The sequence below is a fragment of the Eufriesea mexicana genome, unplaced genomic scaffold (genome assembly GCF_001483705.2).
Source record: "Eufriesea mexicana isolate 0111107269 unplaced genomic scaffold, ASM148370v2 scaffold385, whole genome shotgun sequence".
Classification (NCBI taxonomy): Eukaryota; Metazoa; Arthropoda; class Insecta; order Hymenoptera; family Apidae; genus Eufriesea; species Eufriesea mexicana.
In genome coordinates, this window is record NW_016908568.1 from 231,461 (window position 1) to 253,456 (window position 21,996).

General features: G+C 49.5%; 1 protein-coding gene across 1 annotated transcript in view; it reads left to right on the forward strand.

Moving 5' to 3' along the window:
* The first annotated feature begins 1,834 nt into the window (after nt 1–1,834).
* Nucleotides 1,835–21,996, forward strand: part of GABA-B-R2 (gamma-aminobutyric acid type B receptor subunit 2) — a 48,433-nt gene continuing 28,271 nt past the window's right edge. The window contains exon 1 of the mRNA XM_017896763.1: nt 1,835–2,165. Within this exon, the coding sequence (XP_017752252.1) occupies nt 1,851–2,165 (315 nt within the window). The 5' untranslated portion in view covers nt 1,835–1,850. The remainder of the gene's footprint in view (nt 2,166–21,996) is intronic.

Sequence of the window (21,996 nt, forward strand, 5' to 3'; positions counted from 1 at the left end):
GTTTTTATACTCGCAATTACCGTGAAACCAAACGCAAAATCGATAGCACTCAAAAATTATCCGATATAACATGCTATCCATTTTGTAACCTTTACCTTCGATATACGGTCTCTGCTGGCCGCGATCGTTTTACCGACGATACCTCCTTTTTTTTATTTTCCTCGTCACGGAGTCCTCGACTCCGTTATCGTTTCGGAGTTTCCATGAAAGCTACCCCCGTCGCGTATACGGTATTTCCCGAATTTTCGTCTCTAGAAAAAGATGGAGAAGTAAAGTCGATTCGGGTAAAAGAAAAGCGAAAAAATTTCCTCTCCTTTCTTCTAAACCGACTTGTCCAATTTTCCCATTCGAAACGACGGTACGTATCTTTTTAACGAGAGAGAAGAGGAGGCAGACGTTGCTCTTTCTTTAGCTTGTACAAACAGATTTCTCCGTGAAATTTATCTCAATGACAGCCGCAAGTTGTTTAGCTTGCAGTCTCAATGTTAACTCTACCACTGTTCCATCTGGCAAGATCGCAGCCTTAGAACCAGTTGCTTCATATCGGAATTAGTATGGCAACTTCCAACAACTAGATGCATTCTCTCAGGAGACGAAATATAGATAGATGGACGGAATACGGTAAATGTTGAACCGGATCTGCGCGTATCGTTCGCTCGATACGTACGATTAATTGCCTATTAACCGTAACATCCCTTTCCCGTATTAACGCGAAGTATGGCGAAATTGCTGGAAATTCCAGGGAAAAGAGAAATTTACGTGGAAGAGTTTACGTATCGCTTTAATTCGAAAAGCGGGAATTTTTGTTACAGATGCTGTCCGGACGCGATGGTGGATTGCCCGGCGAATTCCGTTCGACGATGGAAACGCTTATGCGACGAGGAGTGAAGAAGCAACGGAGAATTTGAAATTCGCGAGTATCGCGGTAACGGCGAAGTAATCGGAGTTGAAAAGTGAAAGAGGTTCGCGACACGATCGCATACGCGCGATTTCGCAAATGTTTGGGAATCTCGATTGGCGCGAGTCGTGGATTCCGGGAAGATTGTCCGTGACGATTAAATCGAATCGAAGCGTGGCGTAACGAGTCGTACGAGTATTCCTGCTCGCCTCGACGGTGCGATACGGATCCGGTAGCCTAAAAAGATGGAAGCTGATCTAGAAGCGTGGAAGCAACGCCGGCGGCAGCAGCAGCAGCAGCAGCAGCACTCTGAGCGGCGGCGGCAGCAGCAACAACGGCAGCAAGAACAACAACAGCTAACGAAAAAGCGGAAATACGTGGAACGTTTGAACGTTAAAAGAACATCGGTTGGTGATTGGTAACCGTGGGGCGCGGCGGTACAGTTGGCGGTATCGGCTAGAGGAACAGTAATAACGAGCGAAAGAGTAATCGAAAGGCGCGCGGAAAGAGAAGAGAAGAGAAGAGAAGAGAAGAGAAGAAAAGAGAAGAGAAGAGAAGAGAGGAGACGAGAAGAGAATGAATTGGTGCGATTACGCGTTAACCGTACGAGCACGCTGGAAATCGTGCAAGTCGGGTATAAACGTAACGAAGAACGAGAGCGACGCGTTCGAGAGGGAAGAACGGAGAGGAGAGTAAAATGAAAGCGTAGCGCCGCCGATTCGATACAGTCAATTAAGTTGCCTCGTCGCGATTAAATTTAAGCAGCGGCAAGCGATCGCTTTCAATGCACACGCGCACAATGAGATAGTACGTACCGGTGGCAAGATTACCGCTCGAGTAATCGGAAGCCGGGTAATAAAGCCAATTAAAAGTGTCAATCAGTAATCGATAGATCGTGTCTCGCTTTTCTAACAGACACTCGGAAAGTATATCGGTGCGAGGTAGGAAAAGGATGGCTACGGTTCCAAGGCGAACCGTCCGACGGCGATACTGGCCTGGTCTCTTAACGGCCGCTTACCTATGCACCTTCGTACTCTGGATCAACGGAATGTTCGGCTGCGTGGCCGGTCAGAGGCCGATAAACCTTGGCGGGACGAAGAAACGAGACGTTTACATCGCCGGATTCTTTCCGTATGGCAGCCACGTGCCCGAGAGCCACATAGGTCGTGGCGTTATGCCTTCGGTCAAGCTCGCCGTCGATCATATCAACGAGGATCGCAACGTCCTCAGAAATTATCGGCTGCACATGTGGTGGAACGACACAGAGGTAAGGCTAACCAACGTCCGTTATACATCGATACCTTTCCTTCCAAAGACACGGCGCGATCGTGGCGAAACGTTTACTAAAACTCTGGCTCGATCGTGCCTCGAGCGTACATTTGCACGCGTGTTCCAAACGAAATTCTCGTGTCACGCTCGACATTCGGCCAACTATCTATCTCTCGCGTTAATAACTTCGTCAAATTGCTCGTTCAATTCATGCTGTTCGAATTAACCTCGGAACGCAATCTTACTCGTTCCGTTTATTTTTGTTATATGCATATTCATCGGGTCCGCACGGTGCACGGAGCATTACCGAAAAACCTATTATGCATAAGGTATTCCATTAAATCAATTTATTCGTTATCGCGCACCGTGCAATTGGTTTATACGTTGAATGCAAAAATGTCATCTCGAATAACAGGGCCAATTTATTCTCGTATTCCCGACGTTCCCGTACACCACGATATCGTCGTTTTCAGTCGTTCCACTGACAATGAAAAGTGTCAAGTGCGAAGAAGAGAGAGAGAGAGAGAGAGAGAGAGAGAGAGAGAGAGAGAGAGAGGGGGGGGGAGCAGCTAAAATTACACGGTCATTTAAATCGCGTCATCCTCACTTTTAAATACACGACTCCTCTCCGCCGAGATCGTTTAGCCGAAGAACAAAGAAACGGCGAACGTTTTAAGAACTTTTAAATGTTTGCCATCCCAACCACTCGTTTCCCCCTCCCTAGCAAAGCAGAGTTAATTTTTCGGATAATTCGTAAACCGATAACTTCTCGCTCGCGGTTCGATCGCGTAATCGATATCGGAAAGTTTCGCGATTCGAATACCTCTGCGTACTCGCGCGTCGCGTCGTCGCCATTTCGTATTTTCGTATATACCACGGTAAAATTTTCAATCGCGCTGCACAGCCATAGCGAATGCGACGACTGTCCGACTGCTGCTGCACTCGCATCTTCCTTTTCGAAATACCTATATACGCGTGCATATATATCCTCTTAGCGACGCAAAAGGCCAGCCTCGCGAGTTTTAATGCGATTCGTCCTTTCGTCGACAATCGATATCCTCGCGGAAAGAAACGTCCGCGATACGCGACTTATTTTCGAGGGGAAAGAAATATAGGGAATGTTTGGTAGCTCGATCGATCGGAAGGTCGGTTCCTTTCTTAATGCTCCACGGATACCCGGGCCCGATCTTGGCGATCAATTTTTTAAATCTCACCGCACCGCTCGATACACGCTGCGCCGAGAATCTTCGTACGAACTAAACGTCACGTTTGGCTTTTTAAGGATATGGGTTAGTAGGTTTCCAAGAATTGCGAGCTTCATAAAATAGTAGCGGAAACGAAGATTTTTCGACGTTTTTACTCGATTCTGCACCCACGGCTCGATCTAACGACCGAGAAACGGCCGCGCGTAAAGATATTCCAAAGAATACGAAAGAGAGATGTCATCGTTGAAAAATGGAAACGTATTAAATAGGGAGATTCGATAAACGCGACTTTGACATTCATCGTTGAGATGGATACTTTCTTTCCCCGTGTTTGAACATCTTGGAACGACTTTGAGCGTCAAACGAGACGACGTCGCGTCGTTGGTACGTTTGAGTATAAGGAACTGTTTGTTTCGAGAGTCTCTCTAGCTCTGAATCGCGAATATTTCGAGTATAAACGGCGTCATGTTAATGACACTTCTTTGTCTTGCATCGTGTCTTTTTAATTGTTCGGCTCGAAACGAGGGGTCGCTGGAGGAAAGGCGGATGGAAAAGCCAATGGCGAAGGTAATAAATAAAACGACTGGAGTGGCGAGTACGGAAGATCAGCGATCGGAGTCGTTTTAACCACACTTTTTCGAAATGCCGTGTTTGGTTCGGCCGTGAAAAGTACCAGAGGACAATTACCGCCTTTCGTTTTTGTTGAAAATAACCGACGCTTACCACTAACGATGTTAATCGATATAAAAAGAGAGCACTTAGCGCTCTTAGCGTTGGTTCGTCGTTGAAAGTTTACCGTGTCGCTTAAGGCTGTCGACACCGTTTCCCGACGGGACGACGATAATTCATTAATTGCGCGGCTCTCAAAATGTTTCTGCTCGAAACACACTCATACTCCATCCGTTTCGATGCCTCCTGTTCGCACGCATCTTCGGTGTACAAACGTTACTACCGACCAACCATCCAATCCCATTTCGATTTATACATTCGGCCGTTCGCACGCGGATGCCACGCGTTAAATCGCTCGACGATGCGCTAATTAACGCGAAATTCTCCGACGGCTAGGACAATTTTTCAGCTGGAGGAACGATGAATCGTTTCCGGTGCGACACCGCCGCTTCATGGAAACGTCATAAATCTGACGGGACGCGCGATAGTTTGTAAATCGTTACGAGAGATCTCTACGCGGAAAAAAATCTCGCCTCTCCACGCCTCGTTCCAGCCGTTTCTCAGCCAACTCTCTGGTTCTCGGTGCTCGGTGTCGCCGTTTTGCCCGCAGTTTCATTTGCTTCGATCCCGTTCCCTTTGTACCGGTACCTCGACTCTCGGCAAACTAGTCGACGGCAAAGAGAACGCGAGCGGCTTAGGAGAAACGAAGCTGGACGTTAAAGATTCAGGAAATTCTGACACGCCGCGGTATGAAAGGATTCCTCCGAGCGATCGATTCTCCCTTCTCGAGCGCGCCCCGCGTAAGAGATCGTCCAGAGTAAATCGCGTAGCGTATCGTACGTGCACGTATCGTTATGTACCTACGTATATCCGGTAATATAATAATCGGATGGAAGATAAGTCGCGACATACAGCACGGCATACGCATTCTTTCGCAATGCACGTCGGTAAGGTACAAAGGAAGAGAGTAGCTTATAAATAACTCGCGTCGTATCTGAAATCAATGACTTTATTCGAAATCATAGACGTGTATACCGTTTGAATAAATATTCATCCAGCTTATTACTACTCGAATTACGTTCGTTATTAGCAATTATTTCGTGGATATCAAGGCGAGCGAAATAAATGTAAATATCGTTATCGGAATATAAGAATAGAATACATTCGTTGGAAGAGGAATAAATCGATATTCGTTGCGTTCATTCGTTACCCATTATCCGAATAAAATTATTTACTTATCTCCGCTCTTATTGAGCGAGATAAATTATTGCGCGAGATGAATCAGCGGATTTGAAAAAGTCGTGTTTCCTGTCCGATCGCGGATAAGGAGCTGGAAGAATGACGGAATCGTAGAAAGGCGGACAAAGTCCCTCTCCACGGGCTCAAAGATAAGAGGGGAAAATTCCATTTTCGGTCGATTTTTCTGGAAAATACTCGTCGATCGTTCTTACCGTTACGTACCTCTGGCGAATCAGCCTAACGAAATCGGTTAGAGCGAAAAAAGAAGGGAAGAGCTCGAAAGATCGAGCGACGTTCGAAATTTTCGCGCAATTTCGCCAACGCGCCCGTGCGAATCGTAAATACGCGTATATACCATCGATAGGATCGTTCCTTGGCAATAAATAAATTTATTATCCCGATTCGACGTTCCAATACGCTTCGGAACATTAAATCTAATATTCTAAAACGGCATCGAGTATCATACCGACTGGATTTATCGTTGTTACGGCAACCACGCAAACGAAGGTTAAAAAATGCATTTCCATTATCGCACGCGGAATCGCGAATGTTTCGGAGAACGGTCGAGTATCGGTTCTTCGATTTTACGCGCCAACCGTTCGACCAAATTTCGATACCGAGTGTCGCAGCGCGCCACCGTTCTTTCTTACGCACAGGGATACGAGTAAACGAAAAGTCAGCCGGAACGCGAGTAGGGAATTCGTCGAGTAGAATAGACTGTCGATTTTATCGGGCAGAGACAACGAAAAGAAATTCGTCTAACATCGTTGATCGAGTAAAGGAAAAACACGCGTTTCTTCGTACTCCTGAGAGTCGATAAACACCCAGCGACAATGGAATTTCAGCGCACGCGGTGCATCGAAAAACGCTTCTCCGTGTGCGGCCATTCCAAATTCTATTACCTTTTGCTCTCTATTATCTGGAAGAAGCTTAAGAGAATTACGCCGGAAAGGCAAAAATTTCAGCGTCGAATCGAAGCTGAAATTGTTTCGTATATTTGGTCGATTGTACGTGAACGGCATCCGATGATTCGATATTCGATGGCCGAAGCGGGAAAAAGTATCGGGAAAATCGAAACTTTTAACGGTCACGTTTCGGTTAAAAATTCGCTAATGCCGCGGAAACGAAGGACAAATTCAGTGAACGCGATGACAGGTAGAAATCAAGCGGTAGAAAGTTTCACGGGCAGGTAAATGTTAATCAAGCGGAGGGAAGCACGGAGATTTAACGCGCAAACTTTGGTTTATTCAGCGGCGAGCTCGTTTAGCAAGTTTTCGGTCGAGTATCGTAATAAATTTAAAGTTGATCCGTCGCGGAGTTAATCTCCATTTATATCGCGAGGACAAATCGTAATTACCCTTGCCATTGTTGGATTTTGTTTCGCGGCCGGAATTTTCCAACGGATCCGAAAGATTTCGCGAAAAGTTTCTTCCGGTCGGTTCGTAAGGCCGCGTTCGAAGCTTTTCGTCTACGATCTCGCGTAGAAACCGTGTCCCGAGATAATTTCGATGTCACGGTGTACGGAAACGCGATAACTCGTGATTCGAGGTAGCGTAACTGGTAGCGGATAGAACAGGGAAGTTGGTTGACGCGAGGCAAAGTTGGACGGACGCATCGCAAGGGAGGGGTCCCAAAAATCGTGTCACGCCGCGACGGGGATACGAGGGAAAGGATAAAAGCGTGGACGGCGTGCCGGAGAAGGCAGGATGTCGAAAATATCGAAGAAGACCCTAACGCAACGGCGAGGGAAATAGGCGATGCGGAAGAAAAGGAGATCTGGTGGGTAACGCGAGGCGTGATCGATTCGCGGATAATCGCGACCTATAGCTTCGTCGACCAATAACAACGGTCCACCTATCGGAGAGGCTCGACAATTCTAGTTGATAAATTGCACTCTCTGTGTCCATGGATGGGCACTCGCTACTCCGACTCGTTATTCGCCACGGCTCGTCGCGCACCTGCCTCTCCGACTTGGCCAACATGTTCCGCCTTTTCCGCCGGTCTCTCGTATCTCCACCCTCGTCCGTCCGTCTGTCCGACCGCTCCTTCCTTCGATTCCTTTTCTCATTAGCCGTTTCGTAGGGCCTGACGACGAAATAAAAGTCGGAGAACCCCGTCCGGAGAGCTCGATAAAACGGAGGAGGAAGAAGAAAGACGATAGGTCGAAGGCGATGAGAGGGGGAAAAGATGGAAAAGGAAAAAGGAGAAAAGAGCGCGATCGAGCGAGCGAGCGGGAGAGAAAGAGAGAGAGAGAGAGAGAGAGAGAGAGAGAGAGAGAGAGAGAGAGAGAAGGGAGGGTGGAGAAAGCTCACCTTGACTCAGTGACTGTGCAGTATCGATCCACCGGGTAAACTCGCTAATATAATTGTCTCTCCACCGCAAAAACTAACAGCCAGCTATGTTGCTGGGCCGGTAACGCTGGGGCCGTTACTAATTCGCGAATATGGAAATTCGCTAGTGAAATTTTCGCGCCTACAGCTATGCGACGCGAATAAATCGTGCGACATCCGGTGCCTACGGTTAACTTTAACCGCTCGACGAACGATTCGCTGGTTCGTCGAGCGAACGAAAACCCATTGCGTGCACGAGCAAATTGAATGCTCACGCGACTTTACCGGTCGTCACGCGCGAATGCTTTTTCCATCGGGTGCTCCCGGACGTTGAAAGAACGTCGAAGAATGTAAAAAGCTGGGAGCGAAAAAGGAAGAGAGGCGCTTTCTCGCGCAGCTTCGTAAACGCGGGCGCACGGAGGAGAAAAGAAAATTGCGTTTACCGTGTCATAACCGAAAGCTTACGGAGCAACCGGATTAAGTTAGAATCAGTGGAGAATGAAAGAAGCGCGAGCAGCGAGCACGGCAGACATTGCGGAGCGTGGCGAGGCGCGCGAAACGCGATAAAGTAGCCCCGAGCGATAAAAGGAAGCACGTGCGTCCGTTTTGTCGTGCCAGGTCGATTCGTACGAAAAGGCTGGGGTAAATTGCGAAACGATTTCAAAGGGAAGGAAGACGACGCGCCACCTAAACGCGATATCGTTCGGTGTTGCGAGCTATCTCGGTCCCGTATACGCGAACGGTTTAATTCTCGCGGTTAGTCCAGAAACGGCAAGTTGCAGGAACAACGGTAACGACAATACAATTACACCGGCAAAACTTGTTTCGGATGCGTTTTACATACACGCTGGTTGGTCGTTGGTTAAAAGTTCGAGAAGGAATCACCGTCTCTACCGACTATGCTTTCGTAAGAACTTTAGATTCGAAACCGTCTTACCTACGTGTATTTTCCACGAAATACGCGAAAAGCGTGCAATCTATTTACCAGAGGCGCGCTCGATATTCAAATTCGGAACGGTGCCCGTGTATACGCGTGCATCTACGTCACGGAATAGAAGCGGAACAGGCTTTTGCATATTTTTAATTACCTCGCTTCTTCGTCCTGTCTCTCTCTCTCTCTCTCTCTCTCTCTCTCTCTCTCTCTCTCTCTCTCTCTGGGTCAGTTCGCTTCTCGGGGAAAAAGCTTCGTTATCGTGTCGAACAAACGGACGAACGGACGAACGGACGAACGGACGAACACGATGAAACTAGGGATTCTATTTGGACGAAAATCAATTTGCAGCGGCTGCAAAGTTTGCCGATATCGATGCGCGTCTGGTGACGGTAGCGACATTTCGAATAGACATTGGGACAATAAGTTTTGGTTGGAAAGTGGTGGATGGTGGTGAAAGGCGAGACAGTTTGATCGCGCGAACGAAAGGGGTTTTCTAGAGCGGCGAGAGAGACACGCGGAAGCTATTCTTTTCACCTCGGATACGGTATACGAGACAAGGGCGCGATCGCGTGTCCTCTCTTCCGTGCGGAAACTTGAGGCCGCGCCTCTTTCGACCACGGCTAAATTAGGCCTTGCGAAATAACCACCCTTGTCGTCTGAAATTACACGTACCTCGCTAATTAACGATAACCTTTCGTCGGACTTTCGTCTAATTCGAGGAAACTCGTTAGCGACGTACGATCGGTATATCGTCTAAGAACGATATCGATATCCCTCCTCTTCATCTCGCCGCTCGAATTTCTATGAAAATTCCTTCTCGCCGTCCCCGACGCGATCCTCATTAGCGACTGCAGATCGAATACAATTAATTATGGATTATTCGATTATTCCTTGCCCGAACGCACTCGAGTATTTGTTCGCGCGAATTCGCGTAGCTCGTTGGTAACGAGCCCTCTCGTAATAACGAGTATTATTTGCTACTTTTGGCTAAACAAATATGCGCCGTTTATTGTAATTTCGTTGTTCGTAAATTGATTCATTACCGATAATTAATTAGCGCGGTCGTTTTTCTATCGCCGTTCCAAGTCGATGCACCGACACTCGCATCGTTCCTCCCAGGTTTAATAGTTGGCCATTTTATCATTCCGCCGCTTCTTCCTACTCGCTACGTTTCCGTGTTTTATGGCTTCCGGTTGCTCTCTCTTTCCCAACTTTTCCAATAATTTTTCGTTAACCCCGTTACCAAGAGGTTCGTTCCTTTCCTTTGTTCTCTCGCTTTAATCTCCACGCGCTGGAAAGTCAACGAGACGGTATAAAAGTCGACCTATGGTAATCTCCAGCGACTTTGGATCTTGCCCGTTTTTCTCCGTGAACTCGAAACAGGATATACCTTCTCCCCTCTACCCCTTGGAAAATCGAGATCGACGTTAGCTACGATGGCATCTCGCGTCGCTTCCAGCGACGTTATCTCCTCCGTGGTGCTCGTCGTCGTTAATCCAACAGCGATTCCAGTTAAAACGCTGAAACCGCGTACACGAGGCAAATTCCGCTAAACGTCGCTGCGCGACCGTGACAGCGCCACGGCTAAACTCGCGCGAATAATACCGATAACGCTGACTTTCTTCGGATAATTGCTGCGCCAACCTTTTTCACCACCGTTTTAACCCTTTCGGCCACTATTCTCCCTATTTCACGATCGATAAGTTTCACGGCTCGGAAACTCCGATAGGCGTCGTTTAGCGCCACGACGAATTTTCACGCGGAAGAAAGCTCGCGCTTAATTCCAACACGAAGAATGTCTATTCGAGGAGACGCGCGGCTCCTCCACCGAGCTGATCAACCACTCGACTCGGTGTACGAGCTTTTCGACGCTGTTTTCTTCCTCGATGTTGACATGCCGGTGTTATCCGTTTGCGATTAATTAAGTCCGGAATCGATCGAAACATGTCGGCAGACACCGAGACATTTCGTCGTATCTCGGAACAGCGGTTACCGCAAACCGTAGACGAAGAGTAAACCACTCGATTCGAGCAATCGCGTTCGTTACTTCGAGCCAACGTAATTTCTTTCGGACCAAGATTTCTATCTTTTAGCTACTTCCACCGAGTCTCTAACTTCGCTTCGATCGTTATTTCTCTCTCTCTCTCTCTCTCTCTCTCTCTCTCAATCTCTCTTCTTTCTCCGCGTCTTCAGCTTTACCCTTTCTCAGTTTCTCTCGATCGAAACGAAATTTCTCGGTAAACGTACGTCCATCGCGATTCGACTAATTGCGCCAATTGGACGTCGCGCTATTCCGATCGCGGCTTTCTTCCAAGTACTAAACGTGGTGCGACAAGAGCGTAACTATTAAACAAAGGACAATAACCGAGCGTAGAATCGATTACTTTAAACTCGACTATCGACACTTGGTTCCGATCGTGGGTATAATGCCGAACAATCAAGGTCGATGAAACCGTTTAGAGGAATTGATTCACGACGGAACCGTGCCTTCGTACCCTACTCGATCGATCGAACATCGAGTCTTCTTTGTTCGAAACTCGGCAGACTCTTTAACGTTTCGCGCTACTCCAAGTACGACGCGTTTTATTTGTCCGACGCGCGCTTTATCTCGCAAAGATAATCGATTTACACGGTAACGTCTTTAAGGACGACCCTAGTCGAATAAAATCGTTAGAGACCGAAATCGTTGCTCCGTTAAAGATCGACAAGCTCCAGTTACTCCTTGGATTCTTCCTTGGAAGCTCGTTACAGAGAAACGAGCGATGTACCCTCTTGTCTCTTCCTCTTTACGATGCTCCCATCGCCGACGCGATACACGACCGCTCGTCGCGAATCGTTGTATCGTCGCGAGAACAAGCGCCACGATTAACGATCCCTTAGGGATGCTTTATGCAAGTACGCGCTTCCGGTCAAAAAGTCGCGACTGCTAAAGCGCACCGTGTTAGTCGACGCTGAGATTCGAGCAAATAACACTCGAGCGAAGAGATGGAAAGGGAAGAAGAATAGAGAGAGAGAGAAAGAGGGAAAGAACGATTCGATTCGTGCTCTGGTAGGAGTAATTAGGGATGAATCGACGCTGAGATTCGAGCAAATAACACTCGAGCGAAGAGATGGAAAGGGAAAAAGAATAGAGAGAGAGAGAGGGCGAGAGAGAGAGAGAAAGAGGGAAAGAACGATTCGATTCGTGCTCTGGTAGGAGTAATTAGGGATGGACCGAAGACGTCTGGAAACGGTTTGAAACGTTACTCGTTACCGGGGAACCCTTAGACGGTCGTACAATCTTGAATGACCTAACCGACTTAAAATGGTCTCGAAAATCTCGAAAGTTTCGAGAGTCCTCGAAGGGAGAAAATTCTTGGAACTCGAACAGCAAACGCCTAGGGCCTGGGTCAGAAGTTGGAATCGCGTTAACGCTGGTAACGTCGATACGGAAACAAGCGTCTAGGGCAATTTGCCGGTGCCCGGTTCGATGATCGAGACAGGCTAGAGATCGACGTCCGTCTACGGAAACGATCTCGAGCGTGGCCCGAGGCGATTGATTCGGCTGAACGAGACTGGCTAGCGCCGTTATAGGAGGGGCGGCGGGGGGCAGGAAAATTGTTGGAAAACTGGGAAAGTCGAGTGGCAAATGCCCCATCGCTAACCGGGCTTGTCTGTCCTATTCGAGTCTATAACGATCGGCCCGCGCCATTCCGACGGCTGGTCCCGTTCACCGGCAGTGAGATGTTTGCGATGGAATTTGAAAGTTCAACCCCGTCGAGAGCTTCGGTCCTTCCGAAGCTCTTATCCACTTCACCCTTCGCTGTTATGTGCCGCTTTACCTCCACTCGTCCGTCTAGTCCTCTGGCTCTCTCCCCGCCATCCGGTGGCTGGATTTAAAGGTACACTCGAAAGAAATCCCGCTCGTTCGTCTCTGTTATTCGCTCTCCGTTCTCCTTCTTCCTTCCACCTCGATTTCACCGATTCCACCCATTTCCACCCAGTCGCGTTGCGTCGGCTCTCATCGGTTCTTCTTTCGTCGAGATAATCGAACTCGTTTCTCCGCTGCAAAAGAAACGTATTCGTCGTTCGGAGAAGAACGTTCGTGTCCGATCGCGTTATCGGCGAGCAGCGCGATAACGATGGATCCCGACACGCGCCTCGCCGATCTAGATACGATCCGAGAAGTAAAATCGCTCGGCGAAAAAGAAACAAAAGCGTCGTCGTTGTCGATCGTCGTCGGTTATCGAGATTTCGCTCTGCCTCACCCCCGTGGCGAAACCTTATCGTCGCGTGTCACACTCGTGCCATCGACCGATCCCGTGTATCGCGATTACGTTCGACCTATCGACGCGATGCGCTTGAAATGGCACGCGTTCGAGAAAAAAGAGAAAAGATTTTTACCGATCTTTCGTCCACGTTCCAACCCCCGCCCCCCTCCCCTCGCTTCTCCCCACCGATCTCGTCTTCCCGAAATTTCTCTTTGCCTTTAGGAAATTTCAAGACGCGACCTATTTGCCGACACGTTTTCACGGTATTTGCGGTACGAAGCGTAGCTGGATTTATGGCGTTCTAATTATTCCGTAGCTCGTTAGATAATACAAATCCGGAGTTCTCGTTGAAAACCGGGTTTCAAACCGTGCCACGTAATTGTGGACATTTTAATTAACGAGGAAATTCAATTATGCTAGCTACAGTCGCGATACTGCCAAACGATGGAACCGAATAAACCGCGAATTAGGAAAACGATGGTATAATAGTCAAACATCGCGATACCTTGTACCGTAAATCAACGACTATCGATCGAGCAGTCGCATAATATGGCAAATTCACGAACAAGAACGCGGCAAATGGATTTGCCGCGTGGAATCGTCTCTGTGGGACGCAAAGGATCGCGATCGATGGATAATCGGAGACATAACCGGGATTGCCGAAGAGCGTGGCTGAAATTTCCTCGGGGACGTTTGATCCGTTCGTCTAGGATGGAAATACGTTAGCTTTACGAGAATAATCGACGCGCGCTATAGCCACGAAACGACGACACCCCGTAGAAAAGCACAGCTGCTGGATACGCGAAATCCGCTTCGAGAGAATGGGGAACGTTGCCTCGCCGCGTTTGCACGCGTTCACGGTCAGGTGGAACAAGTCCTCTTCGTCCGGTTAACGTTACTCTCGAGCTACCGCTTCTTCGTTTCAGCTTTTTTCGCCTTTCCATTTTCCGTTTCCTTCGAATCGTCCGGGTTTCAGCGGGAACGCTTTCGTCCAAGTTCGCCTTACATCGTTTACTCCGTTTTTACCCCGGTGATATTCCGGATATATCCCGGTTATATCCCGGTTATATCCCGGCTAATCGGCGATTCGGAGGAACACGCGAACGCCGATCGGTTCTGAAGGAGGCAGACAGGAAACTGGTAGAAAGGCGCGATCCTCGGCATGCAAATTACCGAGCGGAAAGGAGCAGAAAGTTAGAAACTCGGGTGTAACGCTGGCGATAGCGAGACTTTCGCTCGGTAGGTCGAAGAGGAGGGTAGAAAGGTGGTTGAAAGGAGAAGGAAAAGGAGCGAGCGGAAGAGGAAAAAGTATCGCGACTCGGTACTACGCGGAGTTGGCAAGTTTTAGAAGCCGGATACACGGTTAGCTTAGTCGTCGTAATTACCGAGCCTCCCTCCGGCACAAAGATAACATTTACGTCGGCAATTGAGATCGTTTCGCAATGGTGGCTACATTGGAAGCAACGCTGCAGGCTGCATCTCACCGTCGCCCTCTTTAAATCGCGTAACGCGCGACACACGCGAACTTTCCGAACCACACACACCGTCGCTTCCTTCCTGGGTCAAATACCATCGATTCCAATACCGATTTTACCATTTTCAACGTTCGACTGGTCGCCTACCTCGCGTCTCGCGTAATTAGCAGATTCCGCGCGCCAAGGGTAGACAGGGAGGACGAAAGAAAACGAGGGTAACTGGCTGGAAATCGTAAAGCGTAAATTTCCCGGCTCGATATACGAACACCGAAGTAGACCACCACGAATCGAAGATACTCGCTGTACTCGTATAATAGACGAGTGCTCGAAACTTTCTAGCTTGTTTTCTTGGCAAGCCTCGCCTCTCGAAACTTATATTCGGACACGTATTCCTTGCTTTTCCCAGTTTTTCCATTCGAACGGGGATCGATAAAACCGGCTACGTAGTTTCGAGGCTAATTTCTGCCCGGTTGTTGCGACCTTAAGAGGATACTCGACGCGATTTGTTCCGTTTAAACTCGATTAAAAAGTGTTTGCGCGGTTGGAGTTTCCTCGAGGGTGACGGAGGAACACGCGTTCCTGGATAAGATCCAGAAAGGACAAAGTTTCGCTGGTCCCACGATAAGCCGCGTGGTCCACGCCTACGTTTGCTACGTTTACTGCGCGTAGTCTGCGATGGATACGCGGGATTATTAGCTTTGTCGAGCGATATCGAGGCACGTTCGATGATTATCTCGATGACCGAGCGTATAATCGAAATTGCCTCGTTACGAGATAAACCCGAACGCATATTCGACGGACGTTCTTTTTGTCGGCCGGATCGTGGAGAAGCGTGGTCTTTTTCGATCGGACCGATTTCAGAACCGTATCGATAGGTTTGGCATTTACGTACCAGGGGGAATAAAACACCGACAAAGGGTAAAGTGCATTCGATGAATACGAAAGTAACGACGGAGCTAGTGGATCTTCCTTTGTCCTCGAATAATTCTCTCTCAAAGAGGCGAACTAATGGCGGGCTTTGTCCATGCAAGGGAGGAGCATTTAACGGATGCCGGTGTTCCCCGCGACACACCTACACCGTTGTTTCTACCTTTGCGTACCTTTGTTTCTCCAATTAGGAACACCAGACAGAGAGGGAGAGAGAGAGAGAGAGAAAGGAAGAGGGACAGAGGAAAAGAGAATTTGATCTTCGATTATTTCCGTCTATCGGAAAATAAAGAAACGCGAAACATCGTGGAAACTTGGAAACACTGAGAGCGCTTTTATCCGGTGTTTACTTCGACTCTGTTCCTCGCTCTCGCCAATCGTAATTTATCCGTGAAATTTCTCGGCGCATCGTCGAGCCGCTTTATACGGATTCGGAGATAACGGGGTGTTGGCCAGGCGCTCGGCATCCGGACCAAGCGTAAATGTACCAACGGGTCCTCGACCCGAACGATTACGTAAAGATTTTCGCGACCGACTCGTCGCGACTCGCGAGGCACGTAAACGTATTTACTCGGGAACGCGACGACAACGATCGGCGCAGAGTGGAAGCGCGAGCTCGGTTAATCGCGGAAACGTATCGCTGTTCGAGTCAGCCGCAAAGGTCCGATTCATTTTTTCCTTTTTTTTCCTCCCCGGGGAATATATAGGTCATCGCCGATTCGTAGTTTCCATTTAGCTCGGTCTATTTTCCACGGGGGAAAACGTGGGCTAACGACAATCGGTCGGTCGCCGCGCTAAAAGCCACGTTTCCGGCGACGTTCTTTCTACCATTGGCCTCGCGCGTATCGATGCGTCCCCACGAGCGAAACCGGATCAAACGCGCGTTTCCCGCTATTTTTCGGCAAACTCCGACTGGTCCGGGAAATAATCGACTCGCGTCGTATCCGGTTGCTCGCGTTGGCCGACGAAATGCCAGGCTGGCCGAGAACGCACCGAGAGAAAGGAAAGAGCGGGTGCACGGGGCGCGGGCTTTCGCAAGAAAATTCGATAAAGCGAACGCGGTCTCGTTCGTCGTTGCATGCCCGTCGTGTGTGTCGGACAACGGGGCCAAGCTACGCGATACATCGCTCGAATATCGCCCTTGTTCCCCAGACGTTCTTTGACATCGATGCTCGGCTTATTATTCAACGTTGCGCGTTTTCTCTCCGCTCACCGGATACCACGACAGATTTTTCGGAGAACCGGGCGTCGTTTCGTCGCGAGGTAAATCGTTCGCCTATCGCGTTTTTGCTTTAATACTCTGGCATGGTTCTCGCAACGGGGAAACAACGGGGAAACACCGTGCTCGACCGGTCCGAAAGGGGACGGAGGAAAAAGGGAAAAACGAGAACGTGGACGTATTCGATTAATTTACGAGTAGTAGGTTACCGCGTCACAGTCGCGTTTTCTTGCTCCATCTCTCCGCTGGGAAATATAACGGTTTACGAACGAACGTTGCTGCCACCATGGCTACAAAACGAGTCGCGTCGCTGTTCCATTTCGTTTGCAGAAATCGCTACCGCCACCGTTCCTACCTACCTACTATCGCCTTTTTGCCTCGGCATAAAAATAACCGTCGGTTAAGTCACGGACCGTTCTCCGCTACTTTCCTCGCCGATTCTCGCCAGTCTCGAACTTGATTAATAACGGTTATTTGTCCTTTTTTCGTCGGGAACGAGCCTGGCCTTGTTTTGTCCCTGCCTTTCCGCATTTTCCGTATTTTCCGTATTTTCCCGCCCGTTGAAATTTCTTTTGTCCCTCCTCGCGAATACCCCCTACACATATCGCGAACGAGCACAAGCGCGGCACACCGTTTGCAGGAAAAAAGGAAAAATAACGCGGGGATAGGCGTCTCTGCGCCTGACAGCGATTTAATTTCGCAGCGTGCAAACTTTCGCGTCGTTTACTCGTAGGTATATAACTCGTCCGAGTATCGAAAACATCGCGAGACGATACGGCCAACTTCGTAAATCGTTTGCCATCGGTGCGCACCGAGTTTTCCTAGTAATTTTATTAAACGCCGTGTTTGTCTCTCTGACCGGACAGCGCGCGACCTACGTATCTCGAGATGTATCGATCCTTCCCGGTGATTATACGTAAACATATAGACGCGTTACACGTGTACAAACGTGTAACCGACGAGACACGCGTACATTAGCCCGAACGTAAAACCGATAATTCGACGAAACGCGGTGAAAACGCGAAAATATCCCGTGGCCGGAAATGCTTGAATACGAAAACGATTTCCGATCGCGGGAAACGGGGCTAGGATCTAGCCGGTTACCAACGATCGCCTCGTTAAACGCTAAAGAACCGAACGATTTCATCGTTTCGAACGAGCCACGGATTCGCGCGAGCAGTCACGAGCACACTCTCCATCGAGAGCCTCGATCTTGTTTGTTCGATGGATCGCACGCGCGCGATTTGGCAACTCGTATCGAATTAGTCCGCGATAAACGTTCCGCTTCGCGAGCCAATGAAAATCATCTACGCCGCGTTTACGCTCCACGTTTGGACAAACACGTAGGCACGCGCGTGCGATACGTACGCGGATTACGCGTATAGGTGTTGCCCTCGCTTTCCGTGCGGAAAAATAGTCGAGCGCGCGATAAAACGATTGGAAAAAATTTCCGTCGGTTCAAGGGACGAAGAAACGTCGAGGAAATTGGGAAATTTACGAGCCGAGATCGCGCGGCCGATGCTTTAGTCCCGGTTACTCGTTCCGGTACCAGCGGTCGCGTAGATCGAAGAATCGGAACGGGAAAGAACGTAGACGGTGGAAAGGAAGAACGCGAAAGAGAGAAAAACTGCTGCGGCGAACTAATGGGACGCGTTACGAGTAAATGAATGGTGCATTTGCGATGCAAATTCGTCTTTGCGGAATGCCTACTCGCATCCGATTCCACGACACGGCAGACCTTTTACCAGCATTCTCGTCGCGAATCCATTGTTCCCTCCGACCGTTGTATCTCGCGTTTCGCGCCTTCCTCGCCGATTCCGCGCCTCGTAATCGTTGAATCCTTTCCACCTCGTTTCTTTGATCATCCGTACTCGTTCCACCTTATCCAACCGCATAAATCGCCACGACGAATCGCTTCCGACTAATATACGAAATCAACGAGATCAGTTCACCGTGGTGACGGTGGTAGTAATAGTCGCAAATTCTTGGAAAGAGATCGTCGAACGCGCCTACTATCGGTATTTAACCGTTCATCGAGGTCGAGGCTGACCGATAGCGTCGTTATCGTGAAACGTTTACTCCATAAACAGAGAGAGAGTGAGTGAGTGAGAGAGGAAATTCTTGATACGAGTTATCGCGCGATCTCGAAACCTCCCTCGAACACGAGGTTTGTTAGTAGATACTCGCAAGACGCGAAAGCGGCAAGAGTCTTGGTCGCGCTTAAACTTGATGTCCACTTAACCCCGATTCTTTGTCCGTTCTCGGTGTCCTCTGTCTCTTCCGAGTTTATTCCTTTTCCCACGGCGGTTAGACCAGATTTTCCTCGGTACGTATATATGCGCATATACGTATACACGCGTATGCCATGCGATTCTCCGTAACGAGGAATGTCGCGACACCGATAAAACCATCCGGTTCGCGTAAATAGCGATATGCGAGCATCGAGACGTTTATTCGGCAAAGGTAAGCGACGCACGGTCGCGCGTTACGAATTCTTTCGACGCTTCGCGTTTGCACGCGGCGTTTACTCTTCAAATAGATATTAATTCGAGCCAAGGGAAAGGAAGAAACGAGATTAGCCGACACTTGCGTTAGCAGCGTTTCGTCAGTGCTTGCACAGACTGCGCTTTGCGTGTACGAAGGCACATCGCGGCAAGTGTGCGCTGACAAACCTTGCATATTTGATCGCGCTCCTTACAGTCTCTTAAGGAATAAATGATCAGTGGAGCGAGAGCCGAGAGTTCACACACTCGAGTCGCGAGACTAAATAGTAGGCAGTGGTTCCTCTCTTGGTCGCGATCGATCGCATAGCGACAAGATCGAGCCTCGATTCTCTTCGGAATCGCGCGACGCGTGTCGACGCGTGTCGGCCACGACGGCTACGACGGCTACGAGATATTTCGAGAGTGAAAGGTTCGAGAGACGCCAGTGTCGCCGTTCCCGTTAAACCTATCAATTCCATTAACCCTGCTAATTCCGAATGCGTCGGCAAAGACGAGCCTCACCCGAGTCTCGGGTGCGCTTTCATCGCGACAACGCTCGATAACGTTTCCTAAACGCTAAATAGGTTAGGCGGGTTGACCCGGCTGGTACCGCTTCTAGCACGGCCGCGCTAGCCCAATTATAATATTCCCTTTAAACGGCGGCGTCGCGGCGTCGTGACATGGTGGCGTCGTAACGTCGGGGCCAGTCGATGTCGAGGAGCGAAACGACGCGACTTCCACCGCATCTATCCACCAGCCGTGACCTTGTTTTTCGCTCGGACACGGAAACTGGGCTGCGTTTTTCGTAGGTCTCCGCGCAACGGAGCAGAAGCGCGTCGCGGAAACGAGGGAAACAATCTCGTTAGACGGGGCGTGGATGTTGCATCGGGACGAGGTCACGTTCTCCCGTTATGGTCTCTCCGATCTCACTAACTTTGCCAATGACTTTCGATCGGCCTCGCTCACCCGGTTATCGCTACCGGAACTCTCTCCGAACTACGCCCAGCCACCGTGCTCCGCTGCTATCCCCAGCCGACGAATCGATGTCGCGAATAATTTTCCCGCCTTTCCACCGATCGAATCCACGCTCGAACGCGGTCACGTTCCACCGGTCCGTCCAATCCAAACGAGTATCAACCGTCGCGGACGATTACGTCGCGTGTCCACCAATAAGAAAGTTACGCGACGTCGAGAGGGCACATGCCGCTGTTACTTTAATAACGTTAATTGCGCGATAAATCGTCGAAAAACGCGAAGCGTGCGAAGCATCGTCGCGATTACTTTCCAATTATCACGGTTCTCGTTTCTCTTTGCGAATTCGCTCGCATCTTGGCTCGGTGTTAAAGCGAGAAATCGTTAAAAGCTTTCCGTGGGCGGAAGCGAAAGTTGGGAAAAATAGTTCAACTTCTATGAGCACTTTTAAATTGCTACACCTTCGTTGCAGCTTCTGCTCCAGAGCAGGATGATTCCTTGGAAACGCTTCGCTGTACCACCCGATTGTAATCGCGAACGCGAGCCGCGAGAAACCTTGGATAACTCGCTTGCTCTCCTCCTCTCTCTCTCTCTCTCTCTCCCTCGCTCTCTCTCTCTGACCAGAGCTTGGACTACCTTCGAAGATTCCGATCCAATTTCATCCATCATCGTCGATGCTACGAGATAACGTCGAATCGTTCACGACGTTAAACGCGTGCTACGAATTACGATACGCTGAACTAAATTGGACGTCTTCCAGCTTACGCGTCTCGCGACCTCGACGACTGTTCGCGCGACCTTTGAGCGAGCTTGGAGGAGAACCACGGGACACGCGATGTCCGAAAGCATCGGCCATCTTCGAGATACGTTCGCGTTTGATTTTATCGCGAAGGAATTATAGCTGGGACCGCGATTAGCTGGCCATCGCGTCGTTGAACGGTCGATTAGGAGGATAAGGTGGTTTTTCGAAACGAGCCTGACCTGCGAAAAAGGCAGGCGAAGAAGGAGGAGAGCGACGCATGCGAGGCGAACGTTTAGGGGACACGCGGGACGTAATCGATACGCAATTACATTATCGTGTAAGCTGTAGGAAGCAGTTGCTCCTCGAGACATAAGACGATTAAACGTCGAATTAATGGAGGACTCGCGTAACGAGGCTCCGTCTGGAAATTAAACCGTTCGAAGAAGCACGAAATCCGGTGAGTACGAAGGACGCGGTCGGACGCGGAGGTGGAAGAGGTAGCGTATCCGATGGACAGAACGAACGAGATTCCAACGGACAGGGGTCGACGCGGAGACCCGTGACGCGAGACCCGGAGGGTGGATTCGCGAAACACATCGGGAACATCATTTCGTAGCCGATTATGGAATGACGGCGGAACGGGAGCGGCGGCCGCGACTGGTCGACCAGCTGGCCGGCAGCTGGCAGGACCTCTATAGAAAAGCAATAACTCCTGCCCGTAGGAAATGAACGATAGGCAATCGACTATTGGATATCGAACCGAGGATTCGATACGTAACTGCGCTGCTTGTCTCCTACTAGGTCGCTAGCTACGCTCGGCCACTTGTCCGCTTCTGCTCCTGCTCGTGCCTTCTCTGCCGGTAGTAACTCGCTAGATGTAGGTTGATTGCCTGCCCGATACGGACGCACCCTCCTTTTTTCCCTTCTGCTTTGCTTTACGGCCACGGAAAACTTGATTTTCGCCAAACAGAAATAATTTCACCTTTATCCTCGGCCGAACCTCCACCGATTCGTTACCCGTCGTCCATTCCGTCGAAACCTCAACCTAGTTCGCCGGCTACTTCAACCTACTTCCAAACACTTTTCTCGTATCCCCTCCCTCCTCTCCCCGTTCGAATCGAAAAGCATCTACATCGATCTTAATCATCGACGCGATTCCCCTCGGTATATCCCGATATTCGGACATTTTCGTGCGAGAGAAGAGAGGAAACGAGTAGCGGTCCGAGTTTCACCGCGGCACGGTATCAACGAGAAATTTCGACGCTTTTTGCCCTGGCAAAATGTGGCCAGGAAACGCTGTCCAAAGAACGTTAGTAGCGCTTTAGAGGAAAACGTCGAGAAGTCGGAAGCTCCGTCGCTTTACAGACGCGAGCAACAGTCAACG